Source organism: Falco cherrug, chromosome 6 (assembly GCF_023634085.1).
Source record: "Falco cherrug isolate bFalChe1 chromosome 6, bFalChe1.pri, whole genome shotgun sequence".
In the NCBI taxonomy this organism is placed as follows: Eukaryota; Metazoa; Chordata; class Aves; order Falconiformes; family Falconidae; genus Falco; species Falco cherrug.
The window spans coordinates 82,519,944-82,541,882 of NC_073702.1; the positions used below are offsets into that span (position 1 = coordinate 82,519,944).

Consider the following 21,939-nt stretch of genomic DNA (forward strand, 5'->3'; position numbering starts at 1 on the left):
AAAAAAACACTTTCAAATACACAGTATAAAATAGCAAATATAAAATTGAAATCTGACTGAATCAGCAAGAAGATTTTGAGGAATAAAATGCAGGTACTACTGGTTCATTTGTACCTGTAAACTCAGATCACGTTGTTGAGAAAGCAAGCAGCTGAACTCTTTATGTTCTTGGATTAAATCCATCATCATTTTTAAGCAGTGACAGAACTGTATCTGGATGCTTTGGGCAGTAAGACACCTAGCGTAAAACAACTGCAAGTATCTACCATCCAGTAAGTTCAGTATTTCGAAAAATTTTATAGTTAACAATAACAGCCCCCACCCCCATACAAAACCCTAAAAGCCTACACAATGGCCACAAATATTAATCAAACTGAAAGAAAAGATTCTTCCATGTGCAAGCATGGACTGTGCCTTGCTGTTCCATGAAGTCATAATTGTGATGCTGAAGGAAACATCACCTGCTTTGGAAGCAGGAAATTAACCAGGAGTACTTCATCAACCAAAGGGTATTTCCTGCAGGGAATGAAAAAAGCTGCCTAATACAGGTGGATTTGTGTCAGCCCAAAAAAAGAAAAAAGTTCTTAGTGCACAACTGGCTACATCATGTTTACTGCACCGACACTATGAGAGGGAATTTGGAGAAGTAGACACTGTACATTATGTAGAGTGCAAACCCAGAACGTCTTAAAACCTATTTATACAACAGTATTTTAAACTAACCCTGGAAAAGTCACTAAGCTCTCATAAGATAACCAAATCACTCCTTCAATTCAATCATGCTTCCAGGAGCATGAAAGAATGATGCAACTGAGCATGCAGGGAAGTTTGTTATAGAAGAGTGCTATGAAACTGGCACTTAGAGATACTCCCAGTCTACAAACATTAAAAAAATCCTTCAATTTGCAGGGGTTTAAAATAGAAAAACAACATTGGGAGAACTTCAGGTAAGAATCCTTAGGAACCCTCTCAAACAGAGGTAACTTCATCCTATTTATTTTATCCTCTAATAAGGAAAAGAACGCATCAGACAAATGCAAGAGCCCAAAACAAAACAAACTCCAACAAAGAAACAAAGGAAAAATCACTCCCATTTCCTGTTCACTTCTTGTACTGAACAGTTTATTTTGTATCATCTTTCACTTTAATTCACTTTAAACTGACTCTTTGGCAGTTGAACCCTTGTGATTTGATTCCTCAATTGGCACATCAGTTTGACACAGAACGTCGTATGTTCTAAGGAACGCAGCCTAGTGCTGATCATCCAGTATTATTCTATTTTTCAGGGCCTGCCTCCCTGGTAACATTGCACTTCTTTCATACTCTGTTGTTGGCTTTAAGCTTGTTCTCCACTTCCTGTTTCTTCAATTTCAGAAGAAAAAGTCTGTCCCATTGTGTCTCTAGTGTCAGCATGTTATCACTTTGTTTTTAAGAAGAATCTGTATGTTTTCCCTTTCTACTCATCATGAAACACTTCACATTAGCTAAATTATCACATACTCTTTGAAATATCTTTTCCCCCCAAATCATCTGAAAAAAGTCTCACCACCATCAAGTTCAGGTGCAGAGTAATGCGAGCTTTGCCTTTCACACTGACCAAAAGACTTTACCTTCTCTGTACAGTTTTGATCTTCCTCATACGCTGACAGAACATTGGTATTTCAGTTTAAATTCTCTGCAGAACCCACATCTCCATTCTATGTTAAGAGGGTTACGTACTACAATTAACTGCCACTCTTTAGAAGTGATTCCTAGGCTCTGTGGTAATACATAAACCACTTTTTAGGTCCTTAACACTGTAAGTGTTAAAACATACCTATTGCTTTTTCTTCTTGAACAGGGATTTTCCACACCAATGGCAGAAGTGACAGGAGGAGGGTGAGAAGTTCTTCCCGACATGTCAGCTCCTATGTGCAGAACACAAAAGACAAAACATTTTGTACTTCTAAAATAGATTGACCTTTATTTTGCAAGCCTATTCAACATGCAGTTCCCTATGCCCTCCTGCTGTTTTATGTGCTGAAAAAGTGACCTAACTGCAAAGAGTGCTATCTATAATCATTAACTAGAGCCAATCAGAAAGCATCTAAGATATTTATTACACCTCTGCAATTGTTTCTATACAAAGCTCATCCAATCACTCTTAAAGGAATTCCTCACCCAATGAACAAAACCAGAAAAGTCAGAAGCAAGGAACATGTTTAGTTAAACAATGCCAACATGGAGCCCAAGACGAGTCTGAAACTTCTGCGTTCCAAAAACGTAACTTCAACACACTTTATGGGAAGTTTTCTACTTTTTCCAAAGGGATACCCTTAAGCAAATGAAAAAAGATTACATTTATTAATTGATGTTATCAACTCACAATAGAGAAGTGAAGTTATATGGGAGGAAAGAGGGAAGGTTACTCTTAAAAAACACACACAAAAAAACCACTAAAAAAATGCCTCACTCCTATTGATATTCTAAGACTCGTACATGTAAGAAATACAATGCAGAGAGGAACAGCAGAAGGCACAGAATTCAAACACAATTCCCTTATGTGTGCTATGGACAGCACTATCAGAACTGTTTCAGTCCTAAAGATCAAGAATTTTCAAACACAAAAAGCTGACTTGAGCATTTTGTTAGTTATCATCATTCAGGGATATGCAGCTGAAGCAACATCCTTCTCCAAAAATTTATGGTAGCAATTAAAATGTATTGAGATAAGCAATTTAAATGGTTATATATAACACAAATATATTCAGTTTTATATATAGATAGCCATACACTAAATAGTTAATATTTGTCTGATGAGACTTCTAATTTAAATGGCATTTAAAAAACCCTAGAGCTATTGATACAATACAGTTAGACCTGAAAACTAAGCTCTTTCAAAGTCATTCCCTGAACTCTCTTCTGCTACTGAAGGTATTCACATTCCTAATTACTCTTGCTGAGAATGAGGAATATGGCATTCTAAGCACAATAAGAATGGTAAAAGTAAAATATCAATTTTTTGAATTTCAGTGGTATACTTCCAGAATTTGACTCTCAGCAATCAAATTCCTGTTCCCCTACCTTCTTAAAAAAAACACTATTTCCTTAGAAAATAATTGCTGATTTGTGATGTTGCATGAGGAAGGCTACAAGCTTTTTTCTTCTACTTCAGAAGTAGGGTTTTGTTGGAAGAGGCACATGGACTCCCCCATTCTCTTCTGACATGAGCACCAGCTGTTTTTCCAGCTGCTCTAGTTCTGAAGCCTCCATTAACAGCAACTATGCAGAACTCATGCGACACCTAAAAAAACCCACAGCTGTAGAAGCAGTAAGGATTCTTCTTACCTACTACATATAATTGCAGTCTTGTGGATTTACTGTTTAGCCAGTGCACCTCCTGGAATCCAAAACCAAGCCAGCAGACCTGACTAGAGTCTTAGCACAAGTCACCTCGTTAAGGAAAAGCAAACATCCAGGATGAATTTCACCAACATTAACAGCTCACCCCACTCAGGACAAGGGCTGAATAAACTCAACCAGGTTTGACTTGGCTCATTATTTTTAAACACTGGGATTTGTAGTTTCAAAGCACAAAGACCTAACGTGCATCCCATCCTACCTGTTGGTTAGTACATATCCAGTAGTGTCGGAGAGGAGAAAGAGAAAGAAGAGAAGAAAATGGACATATGCAGCTACAGGAGTGCATGCTAGACTTTATGTAAAAAATAGTGTAAACTGATCACCTGAAGTGATCTCTTGATCTCTCTTTCTCTCAAGCTAAAGTTACAAATTTCTTATTATGTTCAAGAACAAGTTAAGGAATAAAAACATATCTCATGACTCAAAATAAAAGGGTGCGTATTTTATTTTATTGCCTTAAACCTGGAGGACCTTTCCCAAACTCAGAACTGTCAGTTTGTGCTGGAGGTTCTGCAAACACTCATTTCTTTTGAAAATTCTAACCTACTGCCTCTTTCCACCCAGCTACCATGCTTCATCTTCATACACGCCTTACCTTGTCAGAAGTTCAACAACCATCAATATCAACTGGCAAACAGGTTTATGATTAGCTATTTTTCTGTTTTTGCTGAAGGACAGAATGCAACTGCAACACATCCTTTTGAATTTCTAGTCTTCACAGTTAAGTAATACACTCTACCACGAAAAGGCAAGAAAACCAGCACCAAGAAGAACAGGAGCCAGACAGATCCCCACAGTCAAAACTCAATACAAAAATTATAACCAAGTAAGAAAAAAAACTATTACCTGATCAATAGTAGAGTTCAGTGTGGTAAGTAAAATAAACCCACGGCCTTGAACCAAGTATTGTCCCAGTGCTGCCATATGAGTTTCTTCTTCTTCATCTTCCTTGGCCTCTGCCCTCTGTACCACTGCATTGCACAGTCTGTTGACATCAGTCAAGAATTCCCGTGCCAGTGAGTTACTGGCACTGCTCATGTCTGAGCTGTAAGTACAGAAATTAAATCCGTCAGAAAATACATTCCTTATGGAAAAAAAGACTAGGGGAAGAGAGGAGCATTCCTTCCCTGTATCATACACCTCCAAAGCATGGACTGAGGGATCCATGTATCAATGCAGGGTGCAAGGGAATGGGAAGGATGAGCTTAGAGAATTTCAGTGAAACTTTAGCTAACAGCTCACAACCCCAAAAACTCATTTTATAAATCTGTCAGGTAAAAGCCCATGACACACAGCATTCCCTCCCACTGCATAAATGAAAGCCAACAACTGTTCAAGCTTTCCTTTGTAACCTGAATGCAAGTTTCAACCTTCACCTGCTTCTTCAGCTGAAGCACAAGGGGAAAACAGGCCGCTCTTACGCAGCATTATACAGGAAGTGTTCTTTAATAGTTTATTTGAACACATTACACCTTTTACCACGTTATGTATTCTAACAATATGCAGACTGTTTCAAGGGGAAAAAAGGAAAAAAATAATGAGTTAAGATAAACGTGGGAGTTTCAGAAATACAATGCTTTAGATTTACCAGCTATCACTGTGTTTTCCTTCAAGCAAAACCGAGAGGATGGCACTAAGTACGCTGTAGCACTGAATTCAAGATATACTTCTAGTACACATGTTCAGGAGAAAATACCAAAAGCATCGGTACCGATTCTCAAACTGATTGATTTTACTTCAGATAATGCACACAAGGCACTCACACACTTCATCTATTTGCTTTATCTTCTAAAAATTACTTCTGTTTTCCCTTGTGCCACAGAATTCTTCCATTGCTCAGCACTAGTACACGTTGAAACATTTAAAACAACTTTTAAATCAAACGAGACAAGAAACGCAAGACTCAGCTGTAGAAAACTCAAGAGGATCACTGAGGAAAGCAAAACAAAACCAAAAATCTGTAATGGCTTCTATAGAAACAAGAACATTTAATCCAAATAAAATCCACTTAATGCATACTGTGGCATATTTAATTCCTTTTATTTCTGTATGAACAGCTGAAGCAAAATGCTCAGAAGTCAAATATTTTCATCATATCTAAGCACAGAACATGCAAAAAGAGAGCCAAATAGCTTCCGATATAACATTTAAATATAACGGGTGGATTAATACTGCTTGATCAAGAAACACATGCAGTTATTAGGTAAAATATAAAATCTTGTAAGGAAGAGCAAGTTCACTAGCACTAATGGCACAGAAAACTCCTTTTAGCGGCAAGACTGAATACTTATAATTACATTCACCGCAGAAGTAACAGGAAAATTCTTACCAGAATTACTTTTTCAACTTAACACATTTATCCTCTATCTAGAAGAAAAAGCAAATATATGCTGGAAATATCACCCTTGGATCACCTGTTTTTAAAAAGAGAAAAACACATAATTACAAATAGACAATTTATTTTGGTTTTACAACTCATTTTATGATAGCTATTTAAAGTTTCTAAGGAATCCTTGGGTTTGGGGGTGGTTTTGAGCTGTAAAGCTCTAGTTTGCGCTTTTAGCTTATGATTGTGCACAACAAATTCCATTACAGAGAAAATAATTGGTGCATATAAGGGAAGTTAACATAATAAAGTTAAATAGTTTTTAAAATGTAAAATGAGCTAGTCATGCAAGTTTAAACATTTCTCTCTAGAAACAGTACGAATTTTAGTGATGACTACCTGATACATAATACTTGAAGCACTTGCAGCTCTAGGTACAAGTGATGGGTAGTATGAGAAATTGAATTATGCAGTCAGGTGCTGACATAGATGCATTTTAAACTGTCCTTCTATTTTGTCCTGACAGATAAATGCTCTTTAATACATTAAGCGCTGGGGAAGATGTAATTAGTAATATCAGAGAGGAACAGCATTGTATCTGCTTGGTACAGTCTACTAAAGCAATTTAAGAGTTACTACTTCTTCCCTACCCCTCTAACCCCCTCCGATCCTAACAGAGGATCGGAACAGGCACTGCTTTTTTCCCCCCCTAAGATAAATACTTTAAACTACCCGTTATAACTGTAATTAGGTGTGAAGAAAAGATTAAGATCATATTGGGGAAAAGCAATCTCCCAAGTTGTTCCAGAATGGGCAGAAATACTAAGACAGTTACCCCTAACACATGCTTCAGCAAAAAAGTGAAAAACAAAGCAATATACACCAGCCCTGTCTTCATGTGCACTGCACAAAGGGCAAGAAGATTCTGTAACAATTCAGGGAAAATTATTGCTATTGAGAGTATGCATCCATAAAGCCTCAGCATCCCATATTCCTTGCTTGAAGCTAAACTGCCAAAAGGTTTAGTAATTGTTTTATTTTAAAACTTCAGGTTTCTAGTTATTACATTTCCCCTCACATCTTTAGAGTGTATCAAACCTACAAACAGGAAAAAGCTATTTAAATTCTCCTGAAAGACTCATTTACTTAAACAAGATTGAAAAGCTCCTTAAATATGCTTTAAATTCTAATGTATGTTTTTATCTGACTGGCTGAATACTTTCTCTGCTGTTTCCTGTAAGAGAGAGCAATAATTGCAGAGGCAATGGTTATTTCTACAACCTCTCAGCATTTCTTGCTACCATTTTCAATCTTCAAGTGCTAATTACTTAGCCATTCAATGGTAACAGGACTTACTAGTCTTCCTTTGCCAACTTTGGTTTTTTTGAAGTGTTAAAATACTTGTGTTCTATGACACTAAGCACATTTTAACTGAGTCCAGTTTCTAACAAAGCCCTAAAATTCTGAAAAGTTACATCCACTGACACATCAGGCATACACAGAGATGAACTGTGCAAACCATGTTTACTAAAGCATTCACGAACTGGGGTGCTCCAGTTGCAAGGTCGTCTAAACATTAAAACCTCATTCTCTAGACGTGGTCAAGAGACAAAAAATCATTTGCTATCAATGGGAATGCAAAGGGTGGTTACCAAGAACTGCCTCAAAAACATTCAAACTACAGAGGTCTAGGTCACCACTCAGAAAACACATATTATACCCACAGTTAAGGGGGGGGGGAGAAATGGGGACAGGAAAGAGAAAGAAGAAAAAGATTACATTCATTATTTTTGTATTCTCTAGTGGCAAGTAAATAAAAACTTCAACTTTAAATTTAAATTGCAATGAGCACAACCATGACATGAACGACCTCCTTAAGGAAGGAGAGAAACACTGTAGGCTCCCCAGGCAAGCTCCTAATAATTGCCCCCGCTTTGAATGCTTGGGAACAACACAACTCATCCACAGCCTTACAGAAACCCAACTTACCGATAAGGCTAACATTCAAAATTCGTTCCAACTGAATAGCTTCGGCACCTAGTGGGTTTGCAGTTCTACCAGACCACTAGAAGATGTAACAATCTGCTGTTCATCACTGTTTACTGCCCTTCCATCTGAAACTTCAGCCTCCAGGTTTCCTGCGTTGCTTGCAGTTACATGGATTTAACACCTATTACCACATGCAGCAAACAAGCTAATTTGCAACGTCAGTGGTACCATGAAGTACTGTTTTGTGGATGCTAATGCAAAAAGACATCAAGCATGTCTTCTTAATGCAAGAATTAAATATTTAATAGGTAAGGAATTAAAATGCTCTCAATTCTACAGTGCAGAAAAAAATGTAAAGTGATACCATGCTAGATAATGAAACACTTATTTTAGAAGGCCTTGTTCCAACAAGTGCTAGCTGCTTTTTTCAGTTGTACCTACTTTTTCTGCAATTAAGTTCTAAAACATACTGACAGCACAAATGTCTTTGGAAACAGTTTCAGATAACCTCCTTATTCATCCCATCTTGAAGCTAGAGACAAAGAACAACAATACAAGGATAACTGAGAAATACTTAGGAAGTGTCCAAAAAAGCTGTATATGTGATATTTGTTTCCTGACAAGTGATCCGAGAACCTAAAAGCACATTGCATTTTCAAGAAGAACTCAAGTTAACGATAAGGACTTGCCCTGCTGAGGCTGTAACAAAGCAAATGCCCTGCTTTTACAAAAACCCACCCCCCACCTCTAAGGTTTCAGCTTGCTTGTCACCCTTCCGTTGTAGATTGTGGTACGTCAATACTACACCCTACACAGCACAGCATTTCATCTCACTCCAAGAATGTATGCCAGCCAATTTGCTTTAAGTTGGAACTACTCTACTGCAGAATTTTTCTTTTGTTTCAAGTGACACATCTTTAACTGCTGTGGTGCCTGGTAATATGGAAGCAGATGCTACACAAAACACCTGTAGTAAATTAAGAGTACCTTCAGCTCTCTTCAGACAGGTCACCTCAACAAGGAAAAAGCCCAAAACCTAAAACATCACATATGAACGAAGCCATAAAAGAGCAGAAAAAAACCCACCAGAATCTCAGTTTACCACTGCTGCGTACAGTCCCAACAGGACACCAACAGCTGTGGAATACACAATGTGTCAGGGCTTCACATAGCTAGCCCTAAAAATTTTTTTTAACAAATCATACTCTTAAATTTCATTTCACACTACAAGTATATGATTATCACATTTTACAAAAAAACCTATCCCTACAAATAATATTTATTTCTAAAAGGAAAAAACCCACAAGCTTTTTTTTAAGAAAATATCACTTAACCGTGAATGATCTGACATTCACATCTAATCCGCCCTCTTCATTCCCATCTTTCCATCATCCTCAGAATTCAACCTGCATCACATCCGCCCTCTGGCCCCTTTCTACACAAGCTCTCAAGGGACTTATTTATTCGCTGTTGTAGTATAAATCTATTTCCTGCATTTGTAACTCTTATTTTCTCCGAACTTCTCTCCATTTCTACTAAGTTGACCACCAGCTGAGCATCCTGAAGTATAGGAGCGCCTTGTACTTACTTCAGTGGACTTTAAGCCTTTAAAAGAAAATGCCAAAATCATTTTATATATCATTTATTATCATTATTATTTATAAATCATTTATTATATCATTTATATAATTTAAAGGATGGAACTTAAAAATAAGACAAATTTAGCAGTCTCGAATAGTGAGTCATGAATAAACTAACTTTATATAGTGCTAATGATTACCAAGTATTATCATTGACATTGGGGAATGAAGAAAATGCAACAAAAGCTTAGGGTTGAGCTAGTATTCTGTATACAGATGGGAGTGAACCGGGCCTTTTACTTGGTTATCTTTTCAGCAATGCATTGTCCAGAAAGGCCTGGAATCTCCAATAATACAGTAAGAAGTAGTAATTACTAAATTACTACAGCAGCATTGTAATAAAATACAGTATTAAGCCAAATGAAGTAAAAATACCATAATACTGATTTAAATTATTACTTTCAGTAACTGTTGTGCTACAGCAAAAATAAAGGAGAGTGGTAGTGGTCTCCACAGAGCAGCCCAAATTAGTGCTCTAATAAACCTGCCTCCCCACAGCCTTTTTTTAAAAAAAAGTTGTTAAAATGTTAATTTTATAGTACTAGCAAAACCAAAACTACTTCAATCACCTCTATTTGTTGTGAAGTACATGTCAATAAATTTCTTCAAATGGCTCATCAGTAAATAGTTATACCAGTCTAAAATGAACATACTGCTGGGTGCTGTTCATACAGCTGCATAGTCAGGCTTGACTGACTGAGCAAAACAAAGCAATAATGTACCTAAGAACGTACACATGGCACCTAGGAGCCACCTGCTACTCACTGTCACCTTCAATAAAAGCCATCTTGTCCACCAGGTTGTACGAGTATCTTACTCCACTAAAGGAATGATAGCCAGTCTCATAAGAAAAATAAACTTACAAAAAGGTATTTTACAGATCATGCAAAGAGGAGTAGAGAACAGAGCTACAGGAAGCTGTTAATTTATTTATTTTCTGTTTCTAAGAGACAAACACTGATTAAGCATGGCATGACTGCAAGTCCTTTTGAGTACAGAATACAATGAAGCTGCATTTTTACTAGGTATTAACACTTCGAAAAAACCATAGTTTCTGTAAGCCACTGTACAATCCAGTTATTTCTGGCCTCCAGTTCAGAACTTGTAGCCCTTTTACCCATTCTCTAGAATAAAGTATATGGAAATCAGAGTCACCACTGGCCAATAAATGGTACAAATGTATTCATGCCATTTAGCAAATACTTAACCCAGCCTCATCACTTTTACTTAACATTTATGTTCTGGAGAACATGCTTGTGACCTCCTCAATGATTTTAACATTAAAATAATTGTTGATATAATGATATTAATCAAATTTACTTTGGAGTTAAAACTTTCAGTTTAAGCTCAAGCTTCTGTTAGCAGAGGACAACAGGGATAATGAAGAGCACTGGCATGTTATTAACACTAAGACAGGCCATAACAGGCTTTTGCAATTGTAGCACAGATTGCCAGGTTTATTTAAGAAATTAAGTTTATGTTGGTAGCAGACACCAAATTTGAGTGCCTTCTGTTTAAAGAAATGTGTTAACAATAAAGCTAAGGGAATACTACAGTTAATTCCCCTTTGCAAGCTGGAGAAGGAAAGAAAGCAGAGCATGACAGAGTGCGATAGAGAAAAATGTATCCAGCATGGCCTGGAACAAAACTGGAACATATCCTGCAGTGCTGCCTTGAGGTCTGTACTTGTGGTGATATGCAAGTAAAGCCTCAAACTAACGCATTGCCAAAAATCTGCATTCTTGCTTTTCTGTCCTTTTGATATCATTCAAAACTTCAAACAGGCTAGAAACAAATACCCAGCTGACATTGCCAAAATAGGTTACACGCCAGGAGCCACACACAAGCCTTTAAGAAAACAGGAACCTGAAATTCAAGCAGAGCATCAGCAGAAAGCTTGAGACACTTTGATGCCTTGTTTTACCAATGCAAGGCAATCAGTCAAAAGTGTAGCTTCTAAAAGGCAGTGAACATTTGCTAACCGTCCAACAACTCTGATAGTCAAAACCATGAGCAAACAAGAGCAAAACCAAGACACTTCAGGTTCTGCTCATTCTAAAAACAGGCATACTTGAGACAACACTCGAGCTCTGCAGAAGACCTCCTAACATACATTTTCAAACACTTTCTGCTGTCCTTTGCTACTATTTATTAACTATTCAGAGTTACAGAAGCAGACAACCTATTAAAACATACTGAGGTAGTGTTGCTCCAGCCATTGGGTTGCACTTGAAAAGCAACCTCTGTAAAACGTACAGAGTTTATCATAAGACTGTGGGTAGATATCAATTTTCTTGGCACAGTTCTACTTCTGACAAAGTCCTTTATTTCCTCAAGGAGTTCAATAACCAGCTTTTAGTCTTCTGTGTAATCCATTAGATCAGTATGATTTCCAAACAAGTTATTCAGAGGCTCTCTCCCCGAATAAAGTTAAAAATAAAAACACTTAGCACTTTTGGATAACACATGCACTATCCTTTTAATTAACCAGGGAAAAGTGTGTCAAGTTCACAATATGGTAAAAAAGTATTATTTTCATGAACACTGAAAAGTGTGTTGAGACCTTCATAGCAATGGTGTTGCTCTATATGCAACTGTATTTACGTGCATATAATCTTACTAATACTACTTGTGTAAAATCAAACGTATATTTAACTCACCTCACCTACATGGGATGCTTGCCTTGCAATACCTGAAGTCTGGAAGTCCTGATTCTGGCAGGTATCTTAAGCCTCCTATAAAGCATGTAGTCTAATTATGTTCTGCTGCCTAGGTATTAAAACAAAATTTAATCTATGAACCTGAGAAGCAGAAAATTTCTACCTGTAAGTGGATGTGAAAGCATTGTATCTTACATTGAAAAAAGTATTTTAAGGAATTATATCTGTGCTTTCTGAAAAAGTAGTCCTTAAATAAAAATACTCATTTTCATATTGTGTATGGTCAAGAAACACTGCGACATGGATGGCTAAACTAACCATTCCTGTTTGTAGAATAGGAATACCAAGGAAAAAAGCAAACAAGATCAGACAAATGCCATGCTAGATTTGGCCACATTAAAGAAACAGGCACTGTCCAAAATACCTATCATATATATATATATATAAACAAGTCAAAGCTATAATTAGCAAATACACCCAAGGCTACAGGCACCTAGAGATACAAAGTAGCACTACACATACAGGCAGGTCAACCTCTCAGAAACAGTTTCAGAGATGTCATTCTTCTGAGGGAGACCCAGACCTGTGGTACACCACACCAAATGTGAGGTAAGTGAAGAAAAACCCCAAACCCTTCCTTACCCCCAAATTGTCATTTGCCACAATATTTTCAGGCCTCAGCAATTCTGAAAGTTAAAGAAATGAAATTAATCGGTAATTTCTTTGGACACAGTCTGTTCCAGACTACCCTTGCCTAGTTTGGCAAGTGCATTTTTTCAAAGGTAACTTAAAATGTATTTGCTAGAGTTTAATGTGGTTCCCATGATATATTCTGGCCCATAAGTGTTTAAGTCTGCTCTCCCCAACATGCCCATTTCTAGAATCTCACTTTCCTGTAGCACAATTCTTGGTAACAGCAGCTCTGAATGATAGAAGCCCAACTCAAATGTATGTAAACAAGAATATTGTATATATATGTTAATTTGTTATACAACTAAAAAAAATAATCCCATTTACCCACAATTCAGTTTTCCTGTTCAACAGTCTCCAAGGTGTAATCTTAGGACATTACTTCCATTAAATGAAGTCTGATGAATACATCCTTAGTATTTCTACTGGATACTTGTCATTTCATTAGTCTGTATCGGACAGATGTCAGTCCCTTAAACAGAAAATCTACTAACAGCCCTGAAGAGTATAAGCTTGTCCTACAGTGACAATGGAGACTATCAACTCAAAACAGCAAGTTTATTAGAAACTGCTACTGACTAAAAAAAAATCAACTAGCAGCAACACACAGGTGACCAGACACCAAGGCAAGAACAACATTAATATATAATAAACTGCATTAAAAATGTTGACCAAACAGGGACTACCAAAACAAGAAGAGATAACCTGGCAAGAAAAGAGCGAGTGATGCAGCATCTGAGTACCCCAAAAGGAAGCTGGCTCAGATGCAAACTAACTGCACTTTTCCACATACATGCAATGTACCAGAGATCTACAAATAAAAGTTGCACTTTGTATGATATTTTAGAGGTCTAACTCCAAATGTTAAAACCATAAACATCATGATTATAATGAATATTCTACTTCTGACACCCATCATGACAAAGGTAGTAGCAAAACTTACGATTTCAGCAACAGCCCCAGCTTACCAGGGCCTCACAAATCAGGGAGAGAACACGCAGCAGCACCTGTACAAGAGTACGGTAGGGGCCAAACTACACACTGCTCAAACCTAGCAAGCTTTAGAGATTGAGAGGGTTAACATCACCCCCTCACCCTAGTTCCACTTTCAAATGTGGTGTGAGAACAACTAATGCTCAATGTAATACCTTGTGGAACACAAACAGCTTTCCATGCCTTACATGAAATCCCTAGCATAATCCTGTACAACAGCTTTGCTTAACTTAGTGAATTGGTTTGCTTTGTCAGGAGAGTAATTTTTAAAAATGTCTCATTAAAGTCAATTCAGTGACTTTTGATGCAGCTTTTGGTGCACCATAAGCTACTGAAACATTCACAGCAGTGAAACACAAACAGTATTTAATCAACATTTAAGCTAAACTACAACTTCTTGCCCTAGTTGATTGTGAAGTATTCACATCATGACTTGTTCTTCATTTTGAAGTCTACTTGCAAAAAACCTGACTTGTACCACCTGTTTTATTCATGACAGGGCTTTTACAAGTAGAGTTCATTACAATGCTGTAATATCAGAATGCTTAAAAAGTGAATTTGTTAGATTTAATACATATAGCACGAGCAAACCCTATTTGCACTTGATATTTACTTGTTGGAAAGTACTATTACCTTGGGGACTAGAAGTAAAGGCCAACTATCTACTCATACAACACAGTATCAAAAACTTCGATAACATGTACCATCATGTACAAAAGGGGAAAGGAAAATAAGATGTGCTATTTTTCTGCCAGCTGAATATTTTACTTTTATGTCATTGCATATTTTCCACATAAAAATACCCAATTAATATATCTGACCCTTATTTGGAAAAAATTATTAGATCACGATTTTTTGGAGTCTTTAGTGCAAAGTTTTAAGAAGCACTCTCTGATAATGACCAATGCGAGCTGTCGCAATGGAACAGAGCAATGCAATACCAAATGTGTGCTTCTTTAAGAACATGGCAACAAAGATAAAGCAATCAATGCTAAAGAAGTTGTTCTTGCTAAAATTTAGCAAATTATGAGGTTCTGCCTTGAACTATGAAGGTCTGTATCCCCCTCACAAGTTAGCAGATATCAACAGTTTCCTCCTTTTGAGTCTGGATGAAGCATCACTGAGACAGTGTTAATGGCAAGGAATCCCACAGGCCAGCTGCATATCACACATGTCCTTTGGAACAGCTTCGTGACTTAACATGGAATTTTATTTAGTCAAACAACATGAAACACCTGGGAATGCATTCTTGTTGAGCCTGAAATCAAGTTCAAAGATGAGAGATGATTCATCTACAAGATAAAAAGTACAGCACTAATAAAAGACAGGCTCTCAACCAACCACCTACACTCAAGTAAAGCATTAACCCTGTACATGTGCTATACTCAAGTTCATGCTTAGCTTGTGGTTTTACACTATCCAAAGTCAGCAACTACAATACAGTTATTAGCCACATTAAATCCATTCCAGTTCATTTAACATTTGCATATTGCAGACCAGTGCATGGCAGGCATAGAGAGTAAAGATTCCTTAGAACAGGTGCAGGGAAAGCTGTGGGCTTCAAAGATAATCACTGCAAAATTAACCGTGCTAGAAACAGATAGCTTGCTATCACGGAAACTGGCTAAAATGCACTGAATAATACAAAGCTGTTACCAACACCAAGAAAAAAATGCTAGAGACAGGCTTTGTTAGCAGAGCTGAAGACAAGGATCTGTTCCAGATCTTATCTAAAGTGCCAGAGGACACCACCTTAAGAAACACATGGTACTACAGAAAGGAACTGACAAATATTCTACCACAAGGCAGAATCTATGCAGAAAATAAGCTATGAAAGAGACCAGTAAATTGTTCTTCAAAAGAAATTCAGCAGTGAAAAGGTTGAAATGGCATAGCTCCCACACGAGACCTGTTCCAAGCACTACTCACAGTGCTAACAAGTTCTTTGCCAAATTAAAATATATACCAGTAATAGTCCTAAGTGTCTTCTTCCATGCTTTAAGTTCCATACTTATCCCCACAAACAGACTACAAAGCAAGCCTCAACAGCCATGGCTACACAGTAATAAACAATGACTAAATCTCCACAGACTTTGTGGAGTAAAAGTACAGAAGCAGTCTACTACAGAAAGTAAATCAGAAGTTCAGGGTCTCTCCAGTAGCGACCCTACACAGACCAGACCAGGCAGACTTTGTGAATACCCTCTTACATTAATCTGCAGTATGGCAGATCGCGTGGTCTCCAGTACAACCAGGAAAAACATTGTAGTTGTGACCACACTACATCTACTTGGAGATTATTTTAAACAACAAATACACCACTCAAATCACAATCTGGAGGGCCATACAAATCTTTCTGTAATTTATAAGACTGTACCCAATACTCAGGAGAAATAGAAGAGGTAAAAAAAAATGTTGAGCAGTATCTTGAAGCACTCTGGCTGAAGGGATATTCCTGAAACTGAAAGCTTAGTAGATGATTAAAACGAGAAAGCAAAATGCTTGAGACAAATTTTGGCATCGTGTCTAAAGTACCCACTAAGAGCAAATAAATAAGAGGGGAAGATCAATGATCAGAGGGAAGAAGAGCTCATTAATGGGCAGAAGACTAATTCTGCTTCTGGAGCTTTAAAACTGGTCAGTGAAGTCCATATTTTCTATAGTACTCAGATGCAGACAAGACAGCAGGTAGCAATTCTGAAGGTGGTATTAATTTTTTTTTACTTAAATATCTGAGAGTTTCATACTCTGTTATTCCTGTTAAGCTGTTTGCCAGCTTCTTCACAAAGTGCCAACGGATTTGGTTGCTTTAGGGAAGCAGACCCTGTATTTCTCCCAGGCTTTTCTGCAGAGGGGCGATCTGTTCCAGCTGCACTGACCCCTCTTGCACTGAACTGGCCCCAGAAGACCCAGTCAACCATCAAGCAAACTACAAGCAAAATGACTCACGTAACATCTCACTTCAGGTAGCTTTTCTCCAGGAGGGATGCAAGTAACAGCTAGCATTTTTATTTCATTTGTGAAGTTTAAACAGGACTTGAAATTAGTCAAGCAGTATGGACTCCAACAGAGAAACTATAATCAATAATTACACTTAATTTCATATATATTTAATACATAATAATAATGACTAAGAATATGAAGTTTCCCAGTATACCTATTACTAGGTAGGCAGATACTAAAAAAAAAATCGTGAACCACTGGAGAAACCCCTAAATCCACCCACAATGCACAAAATAACAAACTTTACGTTTAAAGCACCTATAGTTTAGGGATCTTATCACACATGCACACACAAACAAGATTTTACACTGCTGAGAGACAGCTGGGGAGACGAATGAAGTGTGCCAGATGAAAGCTACATACGTTCAGTAACCAAACATCATATGATACCTTTTTTCTGCAAATGCTAAGGATTTAGCAGGACTCCAATAATCAAACTGACTCTGTAACTAAAGTAATTTAGGCTTCTAAAAATAGGTCTAGATTAATTAGAAGTACCTTCTGGAGTTAAAAAGGCCCAACACAGCATTTAATCTATATATCCAGACACTTAAAGGAAATTCTGCTTTCCTTTGATCTTTTGTTAATTGAAACTGGAATGAAACTACACACTCTTCAGTGACTCAAATCTCCCCTTAAAATTGAAAGATGCAAGTAATATAAAGATAAATACACACCTTGGGTAGCACACAAAGTTTCACAGTTTAGGGCTTTTGCTTTGTTTTCTCTATGGCAAGCCATAAGAATGTTTGATTTCAATTCTTTAAAACTAGGATTACTAAACTCTTGCTTTCCAATAGAAAGAGAATAGGAAAGAGAAAGACTTGCACTTTTTGGTTAATTTTAAAGCTATTTCAGTGTCTGAATTACTGAACCAAAACTGGATGGACAAATTTCAACTGAAAATATTATAACAAAAGTATACTGCTGGACTTCCATCAGCTCCTGTAATGCAATTGTGAACTATCAGGAATATCTCCTTGTCTTACACATTTTCCTTAATTCACTCTTTCCCTGAATTAAGCCTAACTAAATCAGTTGCTCACCCCCCAAGAACATGAATTTTCAGTAAATGCCTCCACAATACTGAAGAGGAATAGAGGAAGCCAGGTGTTTCCTAAAATAAAACTGGACAAATTTAAAATCTGTATTAATGCTTCCAATGAAGCCTTGCTTTTGGCACTACCTGACAGTAATTTCTCCTGGTATTTCATCTTCCCATTTTTCTCTTGGGAAAGCAGAAAGGTTTTTCTCTACTGTTAGAAGTCTGAAGCAGCAGGAACCCTCTCCTCCCACCTCATATTTAGTATTTGATGCTCCCTTACTTTTCCATGGAGTATGGCAATGTTTTTAACTGAAGTCAAAAAAGCTCAATTTTCTGGGTGCAGAAAGAGAGGTCAAAGAACATATAAATGTAAGGATTTGCTGAGATTGTCAGATGCTTGCTCAACCACTCCAACAGTCTAACAGGCACTAGTCTTCCACCATCTCTCATAAACCACCATTCATCACTTCTGCTTTCCACTGCCCACCTTTCAAATTATCCAGAATGCTCACAAAAGCTCTTAAAATAATTCTCTCAGTGCCTCAGCTCCACATGGCTCAAAAACCCCACACAAAACAGAATCACCACAGGGCAGGATCCAGATGCCTGCAGTGAACTATACAAGCTCAGAAGTGCAGAAGACAACCCTTTCAGCGCTTATCCACTACGTGGCCATTGCAAAATCGCTCTCACAGTAACAGCAGGCAGTGGGGAGTTATTTACAGGGGAGAAGAGAGCTAAGGAAGTCAGAGAAGAAGAAGAATGGAAGCCCTGCTCTTTTGTAATAGACCGAAACCACAAAATATCCGAGCTACAGAACATGAAAGATAATGAAATGTGCAGTGCTGACTAAAAAGCCTAGCGAAACTTAAAAGAAATATCCAGAACAAAGGTACAATAGAACTTACAGGTACCAAAATACAGCACTACCCCAGGACTTCACTACAGCATTACATACCTATTCCTTCTTCAACATACATGAACTAATGAATTAGCATTTAATTTTCTTCTGTCTTGCTCTCATACTCAGCATCAGATTTAAGCTATATCTTCACACAGCTCACAGCACAGTTACCCAAAAGCCACACTAACAAGACTTACACTTCCATTCTAGTAGTTAGTACCAAAAAACCTGACTTGCCAGAAAAATCAGATTTTAATCAGACCCCAGGCTGCAAACAGGAACCATGAAGAGCTACCAGCAAAAAAAAGCTTCAGGACTGCACACAGCATCTTTTTCTCCTTTCCCCTCCCACATTCCAGCATCAATTCTGTACAGAGTGCTTTATCCAGAGGCAAGGCATTCCCATGCACTAACTTCAACAAGTCACTGAAAGACATGTTCAAATGCAACGCTTGAATCTGAACAGAAGAAAATAAAACCTGGATCTAATGCTGCTTTATTAGATCTTCTGAAATGACCATGACAGCTGAAGCAGACATGCTACTGAGTCCAAGCAAAAGCCCCCATCTTCGGAAGAGCAGCTAGGGTGCTGTTACACAAGACAGCTCAGCCCACCTGACAACTCATGACTAGTTTTTTCCGCTGGATTTTTTTGTTGTTGTTGAATTGCCATGTTGAGGGATCAGGCAGTTGTCACTGTCAAAGGGAAGAAGGCAGGAGGGCAACCTCTCCCTTCAGCAGTAACAAGCTGCTCGATCAGCTTAGCCAGCTCAGACAAATCAGTCCAGGCGACAAAACAGAAGCACTCACCAATCTCTTCTACCTGATCTTGTCCCAGTCTAAAAAACTCCATCTCTAGATTGGTGCTGTCACAGGGGCTGATAGTTCTGATGACACCAGCTCAATTACTTGCTACTGTCTAAAGGCCTATGATTCTCCATCAAGCAATAATTTGCCAAAGCAACTGACATTCCCACAACCATCTCTGGACTGCAAAAGAAAGCGAGAGTCAAAGTAATCCCAGACATATATACATAGAGCCCTCTCCACTGCATATTACAATCCTTTTCCAACATTCTAATCCAATTTTCCAGCAAACATAACAGAAAAGATGACCTTAAAGTTGAATCAACAATATTAAATAGTGACATCTCAGGCAACAGCTACTGCAGTTCTTCACTAAGGAAGCCCATGCAGCCTGACATCTCCTCAAAAAGGAATAAAACAGGTATTAGTGAGGTCTCATTGATGACAGCTGTTCACTCCAAAGAACTTAAATTCACCCCGCAGAGGACATGCAAGCATGTTCTGGACAGCAAGTGTTCCCTAGTGCAACAGAATCCTCTTACAAAATAATCATTTCACCCTACGTTCCCTCTGCCCCCTTCTGCCCGCAAAAGACAGGTATCAAAACCAGTTTTGCTTCAGCATTCATCTATGTGCATCATCTTATTTACACCACCATGACAATGGCAAAATTCTTCCAATATGAAGGGAATTAGATCCCTGTGCAAGCTGCAAGGGTGTATAATTGTGTATTAATACAGACACACCATGGTCTATTAAAGAAATCACTGACAATAACACAGAACTGATAGCTTCCTGAAACGTTTGTTCATATTTCATAATATTTGCTTACGCTCCTTGAGCTTAACTGTAAAAAGAACTACATAAAAGCAGTAACTTACTTTCAGCAAGTGTTAGGAATGCAGTTTCTCTTTTCTAATGTTTACAGATCAAGTGTCTTACTTTCCAACAGATCCTATGTTATTGTTCAAGATGCTTACAATCTCTTTCCTTATTGTCTTACACTGCATGGAAAACTGACGTTGGAAGCACATGAAAAACCTGCCAGGGACTAAGAGAAAGGAAGAAGCAAAAGAAGCCTCTAAGTAGAATCTGAATTTAATGGTTACTAAACAGAAAAAACTTCTTACAATTAATTAAACATTTTTAATGGAAAGCTGTCTTTTGAGTATGGTAGAAAAACTAATAGGGGAAAGACAGAAGGAAAGCAGGAAGGGAGTGACACTAAAAGAGCTCCTCTTAAGAAATCTGCATACAGTCTTACAAACCAAGTGATGACTGACTTCCTGAGGTCTCATTTATTCTTAATCTTTTTTTTTTCCTGTAGAAGCAAGGCACTGAAAGGTCCTTGCTTTTAGCTTGCAAGATTCTCTATCCAAAGCTCAATGAGGAAGAAAAAAAAAAAGAATAAAATAAAATACCCTAGAAGCTGATTTTTTCCTTTTCTATGACAACATATGAAAGTATTCTCAATCTTCACTCTATTTTAAACTTCTACCAGAAACTCAGAGCCCCTAAACCACAGATGTTCTTACATAGCCAAGATACTTTCTTCTTTGCACTTACTGCTGTGAGCCTACAGTTAAAGGCAAAGAGGAGACTCAGCATTTTCTTGACTCCTGACCATGCTGTAGCCCCGTTACGATAAAAAGCTCCACACAGACATGGTCTCTTGTCCAAGCAAGCAAATTCACATCCTCCCTTCGGGAAGGGCAAGTGTTCCAGACATCTCCTTCCTGCTACCTAGCGTAAGCTTATGATACCCACGACTAAAACTGATCTCCCTGCTGGTTTTTCTGTCAAAGGTTGTCCCACCACCTCACAGGCAACAGTACAGTTCCGTCAGTGACACTAACTTCAAGTTCCTCTAGATGCTTATATGGAAGTCTTACTGATTCATGTGGCACTACAACTGAAAGGGGGGGGGGGGGGAGGGGGAAGTCTCCCATCCAGATTTTCTTCTCCTGCCAGTTCCCATTTATAACCACATTAGATGCTTTTCAAACTCCTAGGCCACCACATTCAGTCATCTGACCTGCTTTCTGAGTTTCTTCAGTTGCTCTGCTTTCTTTTACACAAGAAGTTTTATTCTCACACCCAGGGATGCACCTGCTTTCCCTGCCTTCTCTCTCACTGTATAGATAAGCAAAAGGCAGCCTCTTTAGTTCATTCAGGGATACCATGTAATGTCCAATTCTTAATTTTATTTTTTTTCCCCCCCTCGGAAGAGTATCTTCACACATTCTCCCCATGCTCAAAGAATACCTAGAGGAGTTCTCTTTGCTCCACTGTCGACCTCTTTTAACAGATTTTTAAAAAATAAATAAGTAAATAGAAAAAAGCTATTTAGGTGCCGAAGCACCGCAGCTGTTGTATTCCACGTCCACGGACGCCACCGCGTTTCCGTGAACAGCCTACATTTGCTTTTCTTCAGCTGTTATCTGCTGCCTTCAACAAACGCCTGGCCGGCAGCGCGGCGC

General features: G+C 38.0%; 1 protein-coding gene across 3 annotated transcripts in view; it reads right to left on the minus strand.

Moving 5' to 3' along the window:
• LYST (lysosomal trafficking regulator) overlaps positions 1–21,939 on the minus strand; it is a 96,807-nt gene that overhangs the window by 64,658 nt on the left and 10,210 nt on the right. For all 3 annotated transcript variants that reach the window (XM_005436539.4, XM_055713514.1, XM_055713515.1), the window contains exons 2-4: positions 5,732–5,816; positions 4,249–4,447; positions 1,817–1,907 (exon numbers count right to left, since the gene is read on the minus strand). In XM_005436539.4, coding sequence (XP_005436596.2) covers positions 1,817–1,907; positions 4,249–4,440 — 283 coding nt within the window. In that variant the 5' untranslated portion in view covers positions 4,441–4,447; positions 5,732–5,816. The remainder of the gene's footprint in view (positions 1–1,816; positions 1,908–4,248; positions 4,448–5,731; positions 5,817–21,939) is intronic.